The following is a 20,030-nucleotide window of genomic DNA, read 5'->3' as shown; positions in this document are numbered from 1 at the left end:
TTAACATATGGCAGCTAGTACTTGGTACACAGACATAGGAGAAAAACATTTATTTACATTTGTTTTAAAGAAGAAAAAACATTTGATTTAATCCACACATAAAGGAATAACATATAAAATCCATCAAAAATATCAGTATATATAATTTTACAATTTCCCTTTTTTTAAATAAGTGACTATCTATTTGGTCCAATCCCACCTGTACAGTTTGTTAATACAAATTAATGCAATCATAAAAGGCAGTAAAACTTGATTTTTTTTTTTTTTTTAAAAGGCACACTGCATTCCAATGTCAACAAGATCCTACTGAAAAAACCTAAAGGGGCTATAGGTCTCTGCAACACACTTCTGTGTCAGAGAAACAGGCAGTAGGGTACTAAAATCAAAACCCTGCAACATCCATATCCATGAATAGACATGGTCAGAGAGATAACCAGTGGTATCTCTTAACCATCTCTATATTACCATCCCCATGAATCCTACTCCCAGATGTGTCACACAGAAGGGGGTACATGATTACGCATAGCTGCATATAAGCCCCAATTAGGCTGTAATCCATTTCACAGTCATCTTTTCACAGCGGATAAAGCCAGACACTCACCAAGGCCAAGAGCTCTAATCCAAGTGCAAGGGGAACGAGGCTGGCAGTGGTGACGGCTGTTTTTTTCCGGTAAACAGCAAGGGACTGCTAGTCCAGCACGTCCAGCACTAGAGTTGTGGTCTAAGAACTGTGGAGAAGAGGAGCCAGTGGCCCACCCACAAGGCACAGTACATGCTATACATGATATTGGACAGGCGTTCTCAGCTTGGCACAATCACATCCCTACATTACTCAAAAGCTTTCCATTCAAGGCAAATGCAACACGTTATAACAAAACGGAGACAAATGAAATGTGATGGAAATGCACTGGGCATGTGTGACAATCCATAAAATCAATATGAATACTTAGGCTACATTCCACTTTGGAACTTACTGAATAACATGCAATTTTCAGTTCTGTCAACTGAAATGATGCCAGAAAGGTGATGACATTGATTATCAAGCTGCACAGTATTATGAATACCAACATGTTCAGTCAGTCTAATTGAGACTCAAAGCACACTGATGTAAGTTGGCTTGACTTAAAAAGAATCAAGGCATTAAATAACAACAACATTTACAGGAACTGACAAATGGTAGATCTGAAAAGATATGCACTGTTTCTTCTGTAAAAAAGGCAGATTTTTTTTTCTCAGGTTTTCTTGGCTTAAAAATGTGAAATTCAGACTACACTGTACTGTAGTGTAAGGCCTAAGGGCCATCTCCTCTGATGACTTCCCACTGGCAAAACCCTCAAGCCTAACAGAATGTCTCACAAACACTTGATAGAAAAAGTTCTAAGTCTAGGATGGCTTATGTTCTAATTAGGTCCTAAACCGTGTGCCCTGATGAGCTCCTTGATGAAAACGTTGACATTTTCTTTAGTGTTGCAAAACAACAAATATGCAGGAAATGTAACAAATGTTGTGAGGTAAAATGCCCATTCTTAAGGGTCTCAGAGTAGTTGTCCACAGTTTCATTCGTAATAGCAGACAGCGCACATGGTCTGCACAGACCTGTGAAGTCCCTTTGCTCCTTCAGCAACCCTGTGAGTGGGGTAGAGTAACTTTCTCTCTAGTAGTGCTTTTGCGCGCCCACCATACGCCCCCCACAAGTTAGTTTGTCCTAACTGCATGCAAGCGTCCCGACTGTCAAATAGCATTGAGTGCTCACTGTCCACACTGAATCCAAGAGATATGCCATTCTATTGCGTCACGTTTTGTAGAACAACGCGCGCGACAGACAAAAAAATAGAAACAGGGCGTTCCCGACAAACGTTCTGCTCAAAACGCGGCACCGCATCGCGCCGCACAGCACTGCTTCACGCTGCATCAAGTTGTATTCACACGCGTCCAGTTTGGACACTTTCACCGACAATCGAGTACTCAAACAGAATTTTGTCACCAACTCACGTTCGCATGCACTTAGGACATACGGCGTTTATAGCGTTAGCTATCCGACGTCGTTGCACCTCCCCTAGTGCACCACGTGGTCGATGTCGTAGCGCTCGCAGAACTTGCTGGTGAAGGGCAGGCAGGTGAGGTGCTCCAGCCAGTGCCAGTTGATGGGGTAGATGTAGAACCAGACGATGAGCGAGGAGAACAGCCCCACGTAGACCAGCAGAGAGAGCAGGATGAGGGCCCGCTTGCGGTACTTATCGAACGTGTTGAACGTGATGTACGGCAGGAAGGAGAAGGAGAGGAGCAGGCCGCTGAGGAAGCCGAAGATGTGCGCGATGTTGTCGATCCAGGGCAGAAGGCCGCAGAAGAAGAGGAAGAGGACGATGCCCACAAGCTTGAGGAAGGCCTTCCAGGGCGTGGCCAGGATCTGCCAGCACTGGATGAGCTCCACAAACAGACATGCCAGTAGGCCGAACTGGGAGCCGGCCGGACCCACCTGCAGAGCAAAAGAAAGAGCTCAGTCGTTACTGGAAACCACATCGCATTAGAGCCTTTAGTGTCAAGTCACTTAGTTACACAAGTCATGAATGAACCATCCAAAAGAATAGCATCAGCTAGTGTTGCTACTACTGCTGCTATGACAGATGACAGAGATAGCGAGTGACTAAGGGCGTACTCACACTGGGCATGGTTCACTTGTACCGTGCCGGAGTACGGTTCTCTGCCTTTCTTGGTCCGCACTCACACTGCACACTATCAAACCGTACCCAGGCACGGTTGAGCTGCTGTGCTCTAGAATCGTTGCATACCCCGGGACGGTACAAGTGAATCATGTCCAGTGTGAGTAGCCCACGTCTTTAACACAAGAAAGCTAATGCATGTAGCAACTGAGAGGTTTCATTCATAAGTCACTGTTTGTAGGGCATCCATGTGAGAAAGAAATTCACAGATCAACATGAATAAAAAAAGGACAATTTGTTGTGAATGATTTACATTTTATGAATGAATCATCCAAATACAACTTGCCACTATTTCTAAATCACACAACCTGCTTGCATTGTTGGGCTTAATGCATCCTCTAATGGCAGTGTGCAGAGGCAAGGCTGTTATTACTTTAATGCAGAGATGTCTCACACACACACACACTTACACTGACGCACACACACATACACAGACACTGACACACACACACACACACGAACTGGCTGAATGTGCATTGTTGAACCTGTAGCGGTGGACGGTGGGGTCAGATGAGAGGGGATTGTCATGTGAATGCTAATACTAGTCAAGCATCTGGGCCGCCACTAGCCATCCATTACCTCTTTGTGTGATATTAATGAGCCACTCAAATATAGCCGGGGGAAAAAGAAAGGCTCACAACAAACAACAATTAACAAAACAGACAACCAGGCAATTATTGCAATAACCGACGGGAGTTATTCAGACCGACAGATGTTGGTGCTGTTAATACGGAGTTACACTTATTACGGTCCGTATAACGACTGTTCTTTCTCTCCTTTTCTGCCATGTGTCTCAAGATAACAGCTATAGTTAACCTGCTGGTGCAACAAAATGTAAACTGTATGTATGTGGTTGTTCAAATATTAGGGATGTAGCGATGCACCGTGAATCGGCTAAAAATCTGTCAACGAAAACACAAACGTGTAAAAAATTACAACCGGTTGAGATAAAAAAAATAATAATTTTTGTCACTTACAGCAAACATCACCTATCCATCCGCTAGCTGCCTGTAAAAAAACATGATCTCTGTGGACAACCTAGGCTCCAAAAACAGCCACAAAACAACTTGGGCAAACCTTGCTCATAAAAACATAACAAACTGTTGCAGCAAATCACGGACGAGATGCGTGTTTAGGAGAGTTTCAATTCCATGGGAGGGAAGTAGCGAGCTAGCTTCATGTTTTGTTTGAACGTCAACAGAAGTAACGTTACCCAGCATCGCTTAGAGCGCCTTTAATCACACATACATTTGCACACAGATTCCAACCTCAATTTAAAGTGCAATATACAACAATGTATGGTTGGAATTAATGTTGTGGCTAAAAGTGTTGGGCTTTACAAAGACACTTTCCAAGTTCAACTTTAGTTCACCTCAAAGCCCTTTCCCTCACACTGACTCTCTCAGATACAAGTAGAGCAGGGCCTGCCTGGCCTGTCTGATGATCATCTGTCGGGGCTGACGTCAGGATGGTGGCGACAGGTCATCTGAAGCAGATGGCTAATCTGAGGAGGGCACCTACTTCAGCAGGCAACAGGAAAGACAGAGCAGGGCAAAGAAAAGAGAGGGAGAGAGAAAGAGAGAAGAGAAGAGACGAGACGAGAAGAGAGGTGTGCTCCCTTTCACATGCTCTTCACATGCCACACCCCCTAACACACATCACACGCCCATGAATAGGTGTCACACACACACACACACACGCCCGTCACGTGCTAGCCACAACCATGTTAGCATTAGCATTAGCATTAGCGAGAGTCACGCCGCACCACGCGGTCATGCTCACGTTTCTGGAGAGTGAGAAGTGAAAGCTGAGGCTGGAGGACTCCCTGACTTCTGACTGCTGAGCATGTGAAAGGACTCTAGACTTCTCAAGGAGCTTATAGGGCTCACATTCTCTGACATAATACCAGACTTTTCTTATGCGTCTTTAAGAAATGCCCAAAGAGAAGCTTAGCAAACAAATAGCTGAGATGTTGCTCTCATTACTCCTGCACACCAGCATAGCCACATTATTATACTAGAGGTAAGAAAGACCTCATGCTTCTAAGTTGTTCATGTCCGACCCAGCATATAAGATGCTTCAAAACGTCAGAACGTCACAAAAGTCAGATTATAATGAACTCTGCTCAATTGCTCTACATACAAATTTGGTACCAACATCAAATCAGATATTCACGATTGACCTTGGAAACGGGTCAACATTCTGTTCCATAAGAGGATCAACATAATAAGGTGAACAAGGCCAGATAAAGTTTGGTCGGGGGCTTGCCATAGTGGCCCATGCCCAACCTTACAATATCACAGTAATCATCCAGAACATGTCAGGGTGAACAACTATCGACACTTTACAACACTAAATAGAAACAAAAAAAGAGAGTGTGGTTACTGATAATTAAAGGGACACCAGGCAATGTTTTCGTGTTAATTAATCATCTTTGTAAGTCGGTATATGGTTAAATGACTCATTACGGGGCGAATGAAGGCTCTCTCGCCCGCCCCTACTGCCTGTAGGAAGAATATCCCACTTGCAAGTTCGGTGTATCCTACCCGCCGACCGAAGAAGGATCAGTTTACAGCACAGAGGCAGGCTAACGAAACGCTAGAGATTGTTGCAAACGTGTGTATAATGGCAGAGCCGGCGAAGAAGCAGTGAAAACCCTTGACGGAAGACGCAAAGAAAAGGAAAAGAGCTTCAGACCGAGCGAGGGGGAGTTTCATAGAGAAAAAGCATCAGGCTTGCCTGGTGTCCCTTTAAATACTAAGCACTTGTATCTTAATAATTAGTTCCTGTAAGTACTACCTGTAAATACCTAGGTCTTGCCATGATACCTTAGCTAATGATTGCATAGCTGGTCGGTGTGTCTGTAATCTAGTTCTATTAAGAGCCATCATGCACCTCAGGGTGTGCAGACTGGACTACGATGACCCTGACTGCCCAGTGAAACGTGCACCTAGCCGGAGGCACGTGCTGACGAGACTCTCTGCAAGAGCAAAGGTCACACGGAGAGCAAGAGTGCTAATGTTGAGATTAGCACCTAGCTGCTCATCAGTTGCACTTGAGATGAAACAAGGAATTGGATTCACCCTCAGGTTCCCAAACAAGACCCAGCATTAGGGCCAAGCAAAGGGGAAGAGATTGTTTTGCCTTTGAAGTGGCAACTGCCTTGATTGCACAGTGCTCTGACTACAACAGTTATCCTTGTAAATGCCCCTTCATTACAAGCAAAAGGTGACCATCCGTGGCTGTGCAACAGAATCAAGCCAACAAGCCCTGTGGTGTGGACTAATAGGATAATTCAGCCTCATTACAGGCACCCTAAGTAGCTTGCAGGTCATTGCAGCTGTGTGTTTTGGCCAATGGGTTTATGATGCCTTCCTGACGCCACAGTGACGCCAGTGCCTGATGGAGCATGTCAGGTTGACAGCCGGCCTCGAGAGACAGACGCCCCCTGAAACACTGCTGAGGGGCTTACTGAACACAGACACACACCTCAGCACAGAGACACATATGGGTCACATACACCCATACCTCTGTGAAAGTCTCTTAACATTAAATAACATATACATACATATACATACACATACACACACACACACACACACACATGTTGATGTATACTGAACACAGACACACACCTCAGCACAGAGACACATATGGGTCACATACACCCATACCTCTGTGAAAGTCTCTTAATTTCCAATCACCCCAAAAAGACATCAATTAATCATATAAAAACACCAGAAACTATCAGGATTGTTTCTAAGGCTCATAGTAGTCGAACCGTCAGGATTGTTACTAAGGCTCAAAGTAGTCGAACCGTCAGGATTGTTACTAAGGCTCAAAGTAGTCGAACCGTCAGGATTGTTACTCAAGCTCCTGGTCTGTTCAAAGTAGTCTAACCGCAGTCAGGTAGCACAACTGGCTGTGTGGCCATCCACCTGGCCACTCGTCACTTCCTGCTGAGCTAAACTTAACTCCGGCTGCTTCGGCACCTCAGGCCCATTTATAGCATTGCTGAGACACAATTAATCCGCCCTGAAAGAGGATTGTGTCCCAACTTTCCATCAGCACATCAAACACACGATAAAGGGAATGGGATTAGCTGCTGATAGGTGAGCTGATTGCACACATTTATTGGGAAGTCCCTGTCCAGAGGATGTACAGAAAGAATCTGGATTTTCATTGAGAGGACTTTAGAGTACCTGTTGGACTTAATATTAATTAGATTAATTATACCTGGGCATTAATGCAGAATAGGGATAGATGCTTCAGCGACATCTCAAAAACACAACAGGTCCAAGCTGCTAGCTTTGTAAACAATAAGCAACATTAAGAAGCTGTGAAGTATCTATCCAAGAGTCATTGCAAGTCAGAAATGGTAATGCAAAACTAGCAAATATGTAATATATAAAGCAAAGAATGCTAGTCAGTTAAGACTAGTACAAACACTGGTGAAAAGGTTATACGGTCACTGTCCAGACGGTCACTGCAGACAGATAATCACAACAAAAAGCTCCTCCACTGACCGAACCTAAGCTCGGTCCACAACAGTTTTCCACAACAATTTTCTCGCCAGCACCTTTTTTCGTCGCTCATCGTTAAGTTTTCACACCTCCCAAGGCAGGTTACCAACCACGTAACCACGTATCCAACCACGTAAAGGTCAGTGTTATTTACATCATTTTAATATGTGTTGGTCAGCACAGCATAGACTGTAATTGCCAGAGCGTGGGGGATCTAGCGTGCCACAGGCTTAGAGAGGGTTCTGGAATCTCAGAGCAAGCCATGGCCCACGCAGCTAAACCTCAGGGAACCCCTGCTGACTGAGCCACAAGGTGGTGTTTTTGTTTCTCTTTGCCTCAAAACTGATCACACACTGAACCCTTGTGTCTGCGTTCACTTCTGAGTAAAAAAATGCCGTTCACAATAAACCCAATGACAATGTTAATTTCCCAGCTTAAACAGAGAGGGAGAAAAAGAAGGGAATAAGCTTGAATGAGAGAAGAGCTGTGCCAAAGAGGGAGGGATGAAAAGAGAGGAGTTGGGAGAGGTAGATAGATCATAGTGGTGCGTGGGGCAGGGGGAGCTGACCGCTATATATCTGAGCCACTGTGCTGGCGCGTTATGTCCTGAGGGGCTTGCCGTACTGTACCTCGGCTCTGTAGGGGAGGAAGAGGGCACTGGCCAGGTTGCCGGTGATGCCGCTGAGGATGTAGATGATGGAGATGCGCAGCCAGCCCGCCAGCTTCTCCAAGTCCCGCAGGATGGTCATCTGGAACACCACCGACACCAGGCAGTGCAGCAGTCTGCACACGCGCACACAGATAAAATACACAATTTAGTAAAAAATACAAAATTACTTTTTACATTGTCACTCCATGACTGCTGTTCTAAGGAGGGAGAGAGGGGAGAAGAGTGAGTCTGAAATGGTCAGCGAGTCTCTCTCACCCGGCATGAAGGAAGAGGGAGAGCCACAGCCTGTAGAACTGGTCCGGCACGTCTGGATTCAGGAAGGGCAGCAGCCCACACACATCATCTAAACAATTTACCTTTGGCCACGAAGGGGGAGGGAGAGAGAGAGAGAGAGAGAGAGAGATTAAGGCAAGCACAGAGCTCCTAAAGGGCTACATGCATAAAAAAAAGTTTCATATGCGTACCAGATCCGCTCTAATGCGCACCAGAAACTCAAAGCCCTCGAGAGGACATGGGCAAAAAAAAGTATATTTCTGGAAAGCACCAGATGCTTTCTTGTGTGCATGAGAAACATCTTATTTTTAACCCATATCCTGCTCACTAGGCAAGTAAAGCACAGCTTAAAAACGTGAGAGCTTTCAGGTATTCAAATGAAAACAAGTCATATGTTCCATAAAAGCACCTGTGAGCACAGCGTGGCCTCTTCGTGAAAGTATCCGCGCATGAAACTACAATACTCTCGTGTTGCAATCTCACACCTGATCCAGAGAGAGAGAGAGAGAGAGAGAGAGAGAGAGAGAGAGAGAGAGAGAGGAGGGAGGGAGAGAGATATCACACTGAGCAACACCATGGCATTAAGTGCAGACATTTCTGAGCTACTTACCACCCCTGCTGCCAACTAATTAATTTAATCCACTTGATCCATTTAACCAGAAGTTGTATTTCTTTTTAACTACATGCACTCCAGAGTGTATGTGTGAGTGCCCTGTGGAGCTGTGGCTTACCTGCCCTTGGTGCCTATGCAGCAGGGCCGGCCTTTAAGCTTGCAGTCCATGTGCCGAAGGCCTGTTTGGTTCAACCTGCCACGCTTGGTACAGATCTGAGAACAGCAGAAAAGGTCCAATATTTCTTGAAACAGACACATACACAGTCTGTATGCACAAGTGTAACATAATCCTGAGATATCAATTTGAGGCTAAAACTATTACCCACATGAGAGAAAAGGCCGGTAAATATGAGAGGGTAATTTACATGTTAATGCTTTTAAATTTGTAAATTTGTTTGAAAACTACTTTGAAAACTATGCAAACATACTTCTTTCAGATAAGGAAGACAGCCAGACAGTTATACAATTCATTTCCTGACTGGTCTTTCTAGTTTGCTTTCCATGCTCTCCATTAAACAATGCAAAAACATCCCACATGATTTCCTTATTTCTGCCCCACAAGGTTCCTGTTGGAGCATGTTTATTACACCTAACAATCATTTTCTGTTTAACACATTGGAAACATCTGCAGTGAGTTGCAGCAGTTATAAACAGAACTGCAGTTCTCTCTGCTCCACAAAGAGCTTCCTCAGTAGACTAAACCTGCACCACTCACCGGCCACTCCGTGATGTCATCAGGCCAAACGTGCGGTGCTATGGAGCCGGGCTCCTCACAGATCCTGTAGCCATGTTCCATGTTTGGGCGAAAAGACCACGGATGAGAATCATGGCAGATCACGTTAAAGCATGAATATAAACATAAGCCGAAACAAGAGCATGAACAGATCTCCGCTGCTGTGCTTTATGAACAGCTGTGCGAGCGGCCATCTTGTAAGATCTCCTTCCAGGCAGTACCTTGGGTCCTGGTGACACACAGCGCCGGACGTCCTAACGATGTCCACGTTTTCGTTTGTCCACTGGATGAAAGTGCCTAGTGTTTCCTTGCAGGAGAGAGAATGATATTTACGACTCAAATGAAACGACCCATAATATTGGCCCTGTAGGTGGCAGTATAGGGCTATGCAACACAGTGTGCTTTGCTTGTCTATCAGTATGACCTTGAGTGGTATGCGCGCATAATTTGGTGCAGCTTTGACTTCTGAATCAAATTAAGGTTACAACACACAATCTAAAAGCATTCATGCTGTTAGACTCAAAAGTCCTGTTTAAAAGTTAGGAATCACAGACATTGTCTTTTCCATTCAAATAATAACCTGAAATTGATCAAAAATAGTGCCAAAATTATTATTTTGAAAAGCAATATTATAGCTGGATTATTTTGGATTACATAGGAGCAAAAGGCTAATTTATGTTAATCCTAATTCTACTTTATTGTGTAAAAGGCTGATTTCTCATCAGGGAAACACAATAATGTTTGAGCAGCTCAACATTGTCTTGTCTAATCTTCAACAGTAATGAGTCTCAGGAATGCTGGCTAGCCTCTATGCAGTTTCATAGAAAACAAAAACACGGACATTGGCCAGAAAAAGGAACAGACTGAAATGGACAAGAGAAAACAGATGCTGGGTGGAAGATGATTAAATTACTTAAATTAAATTCATTAGATTATTATAGATCGGCAAAAGTAAACTGATGTGTTGAGCAGAAACATTGTGAGGCACAAAAAGGACGAAATGTTAAAGCCATGCTTCTCGCTTTGGCAGAAAAGATGTGTTGGTGTGAGGGTGCTCTGGTTTTGCTCAAATGTGTACTTTGTCACTGAGAATAAGGAATCTTTACCAAGGAAGGCAGTTACTCCATTGTACAATAACTCCATTGCCATTCCATACCCTATAGACTTCTTTTGACAAATGAAGCACAAATAATAACTTTGCTGAGTTTTCCTGTCATTTTTGGGGTGATTCCAAACTCTTGAACAGTAAAGTATCATCTTGTGTTCAGGGTTGGGTCAGAATACTTTGAAATGTAATCCATTACTGACTACAAATTACATGGCAATTTTTGTAATCAGTAACGTAATCAGTTGGATTACCAAAAACATGTAACGTAATCTGATTACTTTAGGATTACTTTTAGATTACTTCAATAAATATGTCCCTTAAGAAAAAGACACCACCACTGAATTGATGAAAGAATTCTCATTCTATTTTTCTCTTTATTATTTCATTACATCTAAGAAATCTCTTTGCTCTAAGTAAAGCATTCCTGTGTGAATTAACTGATCTTTTCCTCCAAAAATCTTAATGTAGCCCCTTGTTTTAGTGTTACCATTTACTTTGAGGTCACCAGGTCCCATTGTCTGAAAAAAACCCAAACGAATACATTTCTATAGCTATTCTCCACTTTGGGGGTGGTGTTTTGGTGGTTGAAATTTTCACCCCATCCCAAAATTGATCACTTAGTCATAATGGATGTGATCATGGATCACTATTCACCAAACATGCACAACTCAGCTTAACCTTTATAACGGCACACCTGGACAATTAATTTAGCTTTCGCTGGATTTTTTTTTGACCCAGGGACATGGCCTGAGATTGAATGACACCATGTCCATTTCAATTGTAGGGGTGAGAAAATTATTCCTTTGGGATGTTTTTCAACCAGGGGGACCTGGTGACTTTCTCAAAGTAAGCGGTAACACTAAAACAAGAGGCTACATTAAGATTAGGAGGAAAAGATCAGGCAGTGTGCCGAGAGACCTGCCCCAATAGTAAATAAGTAAGTAAGTATAGATACTCTTTTGAACACACAGTGAGATGAAGCACACAATGAGCACACAGTGAGGTGAAGCACACACCAACCCGGAGCAGTGAGCTGTCTGCTACAGCGGCGCTCGGGGATCAGTGAGGGGTTAGGTGCCTTACTCAAGGGAACTTCAGCCGTGCATGTGGGCATGGGAGAGCAGTGCTCAACCACTTCCCCCAACCACATTTTTTCTACTGGTTGGGGATTGAACCGGCAAGCCCGAAGCTTGTCAAATTAAAAGATAGCTAGGCTATCATAAAAAAGTTGCATTGTTTGCATGATAAAATGTAATCAGGTAATCCCCAACAATGTAACTGTAATCTGATTACACAATTTTTTTATTGTAATCTGGGCTGATTATAGTTACTTGATTTTTGTAATCTGATTACGTAATCCAGATTACATGTAATCCGTTACTACCCAACCCTGCTTGTGTTAAAGGTGTGTGCATGTACATATATGCAGAGATAAAGCAAGTGAGTGTGAGTGCCCACAACTCTCTTTCTCTCTGTGTATAGAGGTGTGTGTGTGTGTGTGTGTGTGTGTGTGTGTGTGTGTGTTGGGTGCCCACTCACTGAGCAGTCTGTATTGAGGGTTTGCACACAGCCAGAGTTGTCGTTCTGGACGCAGCAGCCCGTCTGCTTCTCCAGGTCTTTGGCTTTCCGGATGAGCTGCACTATCTGCTGGTCCTGTCTGATGCAGGGGGAGAACTTGGCCCCAAGGTGGATGAGATCATCCTGAACGCGACCAAGAGCACAGATGAAGAGCTGCCACAAATGCTTACAATAACATACATTACAGCTGCGTGCAGTTAGATTTATCAGTACGAGCAAAAATGTTTTTCAGATTTTAAGGTTTCATGGTCATATTTCCTCTGAAATATGGTGGTCATATTTCCTCAGCTTTCCTCGCTATAAAATCATAACATTTAGTTTCTCATTTCCTTGCGTGCCGGGGGAAAAATAACGGCAGAAAGAAGAGTCCAAACTTACAGAGGCAGGCCCGAGCCAGAAGTTCTCCTGCTGGACATACTTCACACTCTCATAGATGCCTTTATTCTTCAGCACCTGAAGGAAAACATGAAGCCAGTAGATGAATAAAAATAAATTAAAGTGATATCATTATTAAAAAGAAATCACTGATAGGGCATAGAGTGGGATTCCTGTCAGGGTTCGCATGAGAAACTCAGTTTGGACTAGCAGTGGGCAGGGAGCGCTGGTCTGCTGTTTGTCTCTGACCAGGAGGCTCCACCCAGCACGTAACGGATGCATTCAGCTCACTGAGCATCTGCTGCAGCTATTAGCTTCCACTGTAATCAATGAAACTGGCTACACTAGATGTGACAGCAGCTTCGCAGGTACCTTCCAAAAAAATGAGACCAGCCTTCCAAAACTATTTTTACGCTCTGCGAACTGTGCGCTTCACTTGTAGGTGAAAATGAAAATAATTAGTGTGTAAGGGCGGAAACTAGGCAGGAGGTCTTCCCCAACCCAGAAGCACCTTTCATGGCCCGAGAGTATTAGAATCATCCCCAGAGCACCAGCAAGGGCATCTTGCCACTAATACCACCAGCAGTTATTAGTGATTTGGTTGTCGTGTGCCTGGTTGCTAAGGACGTGGTGTGGGGGAGCGGAGTGCGTGGGTGGGGCGGGGTATGGGGTCTCAGGAGGGGGGCTCACCAGGTCGGAGGTGGAGCGCTGGGCGAATCCGACGGGGGCGAAGCCGTACGTGCCGATGGCCAGGAGGGTGATGACGATGTGGACGAACGTGATCCAGTAGGTGAAGTACGGCCTGGAGGGAGGGAAACAGATGGGTCAGATCGAGTGTTCTCATTACAGGCTTCACGGAGTGCCCATGAGAGAAAAGACTGACCACTGGTCACCACGGCAATTGAATCTATTCATAGTCTTCACTGAGTGTCTATGAGGAACAAACTGGTCACTCCATATTTTTGGATCTTCTTTTAGGATCTTTTTTAGGATATTCTAATTGTATAAACTGGTCACCATGGTTGAACTGAACAGTAATGAAATTGAACTGCAACAGGAATGAAAAGAATACCTACTGACTTTTGATAAATGACTTCATACTTGTTCCACCTCCTGTAAGATTGTGAGGCACAAAAATCCATCCACATCACAAATGGATGTTCATGATTTGAACCATCCCTCCCATTCCCTATATTATGCACTGACCTTAAAAACACAAAAAAGGACATAACTGTCCAGAAAACTTAAGATTTAAGTAGTGTACTCCTATGGAATTGAACATGTCATGGGGGGGAGGGTCCCTCCTGCTGTCCCACAGCCCTGTACACAGAGAGCTGGTGTTGGTGTTGGTGCTGGTGTTGGTGTTGGTGGTGGTGCTGGTGTTGGTGGTGGTGTTGGTGCTGGTGGTGCTGGTGTTGGTGGTGGTGTTGGTGTTGGTGGTGCTGGTGTTGGTGTTGGTGCTGGTGGTGTTGGTGGTGGTGGTGTTGGTGCTGGTGTTGGTGCTGGTGTTGGTGTTGGTGTTGGTGCTGGTGTTGGTGTTGGTGGTGGTGTTGGTGCTGGTGTTGGTGCTGGTGCTGGTGTTGGTGCTGGTGTTGGTGCTGGTGGTGGTGCTGGTGTTGGTGCTGGTGTTGGTGTTGGTGGTGTTGGTGCTGGTGGTGTTGGTAGACGGCCTCACCGGTGGCTGTGGAAGTCCTCCAGCTGCTTCTGCACGTTGCTGCTGAGGCTGCGGCGGTAGTGCCGGTTCAGCCACTTGCCCACCACGCCCATGCCGTACAGACGCTTGTGCTTGTCGAAGGCGAAGTGCTTGACCTGCGAGGCGATGCGCCGCCCACGCCGCTGCTGGGGCCGGTCACAAGGCAGGGGCGTCTTACTGATGTCCCGACTGCACGCGGAGAGACGGAGAGAGAGGGGGACACAGACAGATGGTCGGAGATTGAAAGACAGGCATGCTGTGTGTGTATGTATATGTGTATGTGTGTGTGTGTGTGTGTGTGTGTGTGTGTGTGTGTGTGTGTGTGTGTGTGTGTATATATATATACTTCTCAAAAAAATTAAGGGAACACTTCAATCATACACACATACTTCAATCATACACTCTGATACTGTTTGGTTCTGAGCACAAGTAAAACTTTTCAGGCGAGTGTTTTATTTTGCAAGAACTGTTAAACATTCTGTGAATGTAGTTTGAGAATGGAAAAAAATGTAGAAGGTTTCAAAAAATGTGTTTTTGAGCAGTGTATATATATACACACACATACACACACACACACACACACATACACAGCTCTGGAATGAATTAAGATACCACTGCAGGGCTGGCTCTAAGCAGGGGAATGGGTGGGCTAAGCCTACTCAAGCATTGTGGATTGGTTGCCCAAAGACAGGTTTTTTTCAGTTGTGCATCTGCACAGTGTGCCCCCTCAAACCCAGCTTGGATGTAGATGAGTTGGCGTTGAGTGTAATGGTAGCTAGCTGGTGCATAGCTGTGCAGTAGGTCTATGTATGTGTGTTAGGTAAACCCTGTGTTAGTTAAACTCTGTTTCTCAAAGTCACTGTGTAGCCTACTGTCGGTATGAGCTAAAAACAATCGGTGTTACCCAGCTCGAGTTGCTGCAGCCAACAGTTAGAGTAGCCAGGCAGCTACAGTGCTACACTCTGAGCAGCGTGATTTTAAAGATGCCCCCGGAGTGAAGCACTGTAGCTGCCTGGCTGCTCTAATTGTTGGTAGGGATGGGCAAAAATACATCAAAATGTATTTTAAAATAAAATATCAAATACCCTAATTTAAAGTGTAGCAAAATAAACTACAAAATACATTAGCCACACAAAAATATTGAATTGAATTTTCCCTTGGGGATCAATAAAGTATCTATCTATCTATCTATATCAAAATAAAATACTGTATTTTTTATTTTAAAAAGTTGGTGTACTAAAATACTCTTTAAAGTGAGCATGATATCACTTTGCAAAACTTCCATATTTATCTATTTAATCTATTCCTTCATCAGTACACTGACTGTGTTGATTAAGTTGGAAGTGTTTGAGAACAACAGCTTTTCTCTGCCTACGAGACATGCCATAACCTGCAGGATTCAACAGGACAACTATGCTGACCTGCCTGTTACATCCCATAGCCTAAATACTGTATCAGAGATGCACTCAAAAAGTCACAAATGAACTTGTCAAGCAGTACAAAGTGGAGACAAGTCTCTGACATCGTGCCCAGTAGGGATGTAACGATTACCGGTATAATGATAAACCGTGATAAAAATGTTGACGATAACAATTACCGTTTTCTTTTGAAATATCATAATTATCACGGTTGATTATCACGGTGTTGAAACCGTGTGTTTAATCCTTCCCAGCTTCATCCGAGCCTGCTTTTGACATACAGTAGGCCTGGTACAATGAAGCAAAATTGGTACCCTACTGATTCTGTTGTCTAATTGATGGTTTTAACTGCGAATTGGATTAGGCTATACTGATTTTAAAAGGCGGAACATTTTCACCGCAAAACTTGCACTGTATCATTTGCACTCTGCGTCTTTTTATGTTCGCGTGTGCACATTAAATCCATTCCACTCACGTTATCAGAAGAACACAGTAGCCTAAAGTTTTATTTCGAACACTTACTTTGGTCTCACTCAGGGTAGGAATTTCACGGCGGCCAAGTTTTTGCCCCTTGCGTTGGCTGTGATGTCCCTTTGAAAATCAGAGGTTTACAGGCCACGGTGCCCTTGGTGCCCTTCTTTCAATATTCTGCTTTGCATCCTACTAATAGCAAATTTTATTTAGCCTATGGCCTGTCAAAATAATCTTAGCATTCACAGCGCAAATTAATTTCTTTTACGCAGTGGAGAAAGTGACCGCGCAAGAAAGAAAGTGCGTCTAAATTCACCTATTCTTCTCAGTTGAACTATTCGCGAAGTAGCCTACTCATCACACAGACATCACAAGTATCACATGAAAGAGCTTTTTCTCAGCTTTTAAACGATGTTAGCTGCGAATTGCTGTGGTGAACGGTTCGCGAGAAACGTAAATAATATAATTAAATTTAATCATAAATTCTACTGAATGTTTTAGTCCATCTCCCTACCCATTCCTCTAGGTGCAATACTTCACGAACCTTTCGTTTAACACACGACAAACCATATATCAGAATAAACAGCAGACCTTACCGAACATAAAGGTGTAAAGCAGTCCCCTGTACAGTTAGCCGTTCTAGAGTAATCCACTTTTGAATTGGCAGTAGGCCTACATTTCGACATGCATGGATGTCTCCAAATTTGGGCTTTAAGTTTTACAATGTGTTTTTGTTCCACATGATTTCATAACGGGCCAAATACAAAATAAATGTTACAAATATCGCCTATATATCGGTAAATCAGAGGACAGCTGACTAAGAGTTTGTGAAAGTAGATCACAAAATGCTAAGCATGCATCTAGTTCTATTTGAGTTTCTTAAAGCTGAACTGTGCTTAAATTGTTCAATACATGATTTCCTTAACAGGCCAAATATAAAATAAATGTTAAATATAGCCTAGATATCTGTAAATATTAGATGTTCAGATGATTTGCAGTTCTATATAATATATCATGTTTCATGTTTTTGTAATGTTTCATACAGTGATGCAGGTCTACTGCAGTGAATAGGCTATACAACTTTGATATTTTTTATAGCCTATGTGGCCTTTGTGCCCTCCACCAAATATGCCCAACTGAAGGCCAAGTGGCCTTGCCCCCAGAATGGTGAATTTCCAAGCCTGGTCTCACTCATTGGATCCAAATAACAGTAATAGCAACCTCCAAGTCATGGTAGGGTAAGTTAAGCGATAAGCACATAGCCAATTAAACATGAAAAACTGAACGGGACACTTTTTGAAACTATTTCAGCTTGTGTAGGCCTATCAGTGCTTTCTGAACATATTTAACACAATACCGTGATAATACCGAAAACCGTGATACTTTTGGTCACTATAACCGTGAGGTTAAATTTTCATACCGTTACATCCCTAGTGCCCAGATTGAACAATGTTGCAGGGTAACCACATAACCGGTTCTATGTGTTCCGATTAGATGATTAAAGTAATCAAGAAACTGATCATTAAAGTTCTCAAGAAACTTGAAAATGGTATGAGAGGAAGTGTATTGTGTGTGTTAGCAACCTACAAGTTACTCATCCTGCACTGGATCTCAATATTATGATCACAGCAAGTCTGGGCAAATTACTAAGTTAGCACCAGTCAGAGGCTACATTCATTGTTTTACCCTTTAATGATGTCATCACATCACCAAAAGTAGGTGTAAAATAGTAAAACACTATTTTGCATTTTAAATACATGTATCAGAAATACTCCCCATCCCTGGTTGCTGACTGCAGCGACTCGAGCTAGGTAGTTATGATTTTTTTTGAGTTTGTGTTTTGTGTTTATGTCAATTTTGATCAAGTTTGACCGCGTTCCTATGTTGCCCACCTAAAATTTCTACCAGTCCACCCAAATGTAGTACCTGGACCACTGCACATTTTTCTGATGTCATCCTACTGTTGCTGAGTGACATTTGAATGAGTTGACGGTCATATTTAAAATTAAGAGACCATTGCAAATTTGAATATGACTGTCAACTCAGCAACTGTAGGATGACATCAAATGTGCAGTGGTCTCTTAATATTTGTCCAGAGCTGAACATATATACGTGTAGCTACAAATAGGGGAGCGGGGAGACTGGAGACCAGCTGAAAGGAGACTGGAGACTGGAGACCAGCTGAAAGGAGCTGAAAGTAGAAGTTAAAGTGAAAGAGAGACTGTAAAGAAAGGAAGAGAAAGAGGCCTTTCGTGTGAGTGTTGCTCAATCCTGGTTCTTCCCAGTGTGACTCACAGGCTGTGGAAAGGAGTCCCATCGCTGAAGGGCATATCTCCTTGGCCGTACACGGCGGACATAGGGGGTGACTCGAACACGTCGTCAGCCATGGAGTACATCTCCTCTCGTGCGTCAATCTGAGGCAGGGGACAGCACAGTGAGCTCAATAGCAACAACAGATTCACTCATTCATGGCTACACAGACTAGCTACCAGCATGTACTGTGAATATGCAACATCTATGCTAACTCATTAGCCTTGGTCCCATCACTGAATGCGTACATTTAGCTTCCTTTTGCTCCATTGTCAAACAATGGGATATATCTCCTCTTGTGCATTCAACCAAAACAAGAGGGAAATAAAATGAGATGCATACAACTCCCTTTTGTATACACATCCATAGAAACAGACAGAAGTTCCCCTTCCAAGCCATTCACAACTGGCCACATACTCTTCTGCTAACTTATCAGCTTGAGTCCCATCATAGATTATTTCTATCAACGATTCAGAGTTTTACACAGAAGTGTATAGTTCCTGGTATAGGGCTCCTTCTCTAAGAGTGGTCCTGACACTCTAGTTCTAACTGGAGACACCATGAGCTAATGGGCCGAGAGGAGTAACCCATCACGCTAAATGGGAGCCAGCTCATACAGTCTGCCAGTGCATGGGGAACCAGAAATAACATCTGACATTTCGTTTTAATGATCCAGCCCATGACTGACTCAAAGCTGATGTGCAGGATGTTAGTGATTTACCTGTACGGAGAAAAAAAAAACAGTGGAATATACACAGGAAATGAGGAGATGGTAAACAGAGAAAAGGTTAGACACAGAGGGCAGAGACTTCCCTTATTGGTGAGAAGTAAACAGAAATAATAAACCCCCATTTTCTATCCATTTGAAACAAACCGCCCAAACTTTGAGTGAAGTGAAAACAGCTACTTCGAATATGACTGAGTCACTAGAAAGAAGAAAAGAATTGCATACTGAACACTACCATTTCAGAGAGACACAGAGGGCACGAAAGGGACGAGAGAACAGCAGGTAAATGTTGGACAGAGGGACACTCTCTCTCTCTCTCTCTCTCTCTCTCTCTCTCTCACCTTGCTGAAGAAGACGGAGTCGGAGGTGTCGGCCGTGTCCACCGTGTCCTCCTCCATCCAGCTGGGCCGGGCGAAGCTTCGGCGCGGGAAGCCACGGACTGAGCCCTGCAGCCCCGGACGACCCTACGCAACACAAACCACAAACCCCAACGGTCACTCAGCAGTCTCACTCGAAAAACCACTGAACAGAGGATCAACAACACCTGGACATTCCCCAGATGACTTTGCCATCTTTAACCAGCATAAAGCCTCCAAAAGTTTCCAAAAACCACACAGGTTATTTTGCACTTGTTTGTGTTCATTTGGTTTGGAATGTTACAAAATATACCAGTGACACAAAAGGCAGAAAGTAAACAGGAACATCAGGACATCTACCCATCCAATACCAAAACACTATAAATTGCACATGTACCACAACCACCACACTTCACTGCATCAGACCAATGCAGATGCTCCATTAGTTCTCTGTGCCATAAA

General features: G+C 43.8%; 1 protein-coding gene across 1 annotated transcript in view; it reads right to left on the bottom strand.

Annotated features, from left to right (window-relative positions):
* Positions 1-35: 35 nt before the first annotated feature.
* Positions 36-20,030, bottom strand: part of LOC143133137 (inactive rhomboid protein 2-like) — a 35,930-nt gene continuing 15,935 nt past the window's right edge. The window contains exons 7-19 of the mRNA XM_076292908.1: positions 19,554-19,676; positions 18,471-18,589; positions 14,269-14,475; positions 13,284-13,395; positions 12,597-12,671; positions 12,180-12,341; positions 9,754-9,839; positions 9,515-9,578; positions 8,918-9,012; positions 8,596-8,671; positions 8,169-8,269; positions 7,873-8,026; positions 36-2,476 (exon numbers count right to left, since the gene is read on the bottom strand). Coding sequence (XP_076149023.1) covers positions 2,057-2,476; positions 7,873-8,026; positions 8,169-8,269; positions 8,596-8,671; positions 8,918-9,012; positions 9,515-9,578; positions 9,754-9,839; positions 12,180-12,341; positions 12,597-12,671; positions 13,284-13,395; positions 14,269-14,475; positions 18,471-18,589; positions 19,554-19,676 — 1,794 coding nt within the window. The 3' untranslated portion in view covers positions 36-2,056. The remainder of the gene's footprint in view (positions 2,477-7,872; positions 8,027-8,168; positions 8,270-8,595; positions 8,672-8,917; positions 9,013-9,514; positions 9,579-9,753; positions 9,840-12,179; positions 12,342-12,596; positions 12,672-13,283; positions 13,396-14,268; positions 14,476-18,470; positions 18,590-19,553; positions 19,677-20,030) is intronic.

Source organism: Alosa pseudoharengus, unplaced genomic scaffold, assembly GCF_046254945.1.
Source record: "Alosa pseudoharengus isolate Yale_2024_CS ecotype anadromous, Long Island Sound unplaced genomic scaffold, YU_APseudo_1.1 YU_APseudo_1.1_scf_1, whole genome shotgun sequence".
NCBI classification, from domain to species: domain Eukaryota; kingdom Metazoa; phylum Chordata; class Actinopteri; order Clupeiformes; family Clupeidae; genus Alosa; species Alosa pseudoharengus.
Note: the sequence above shows the minus strand (reverse complement) of the source record. Positions and strands in the feature narration are given on the sequence as shown.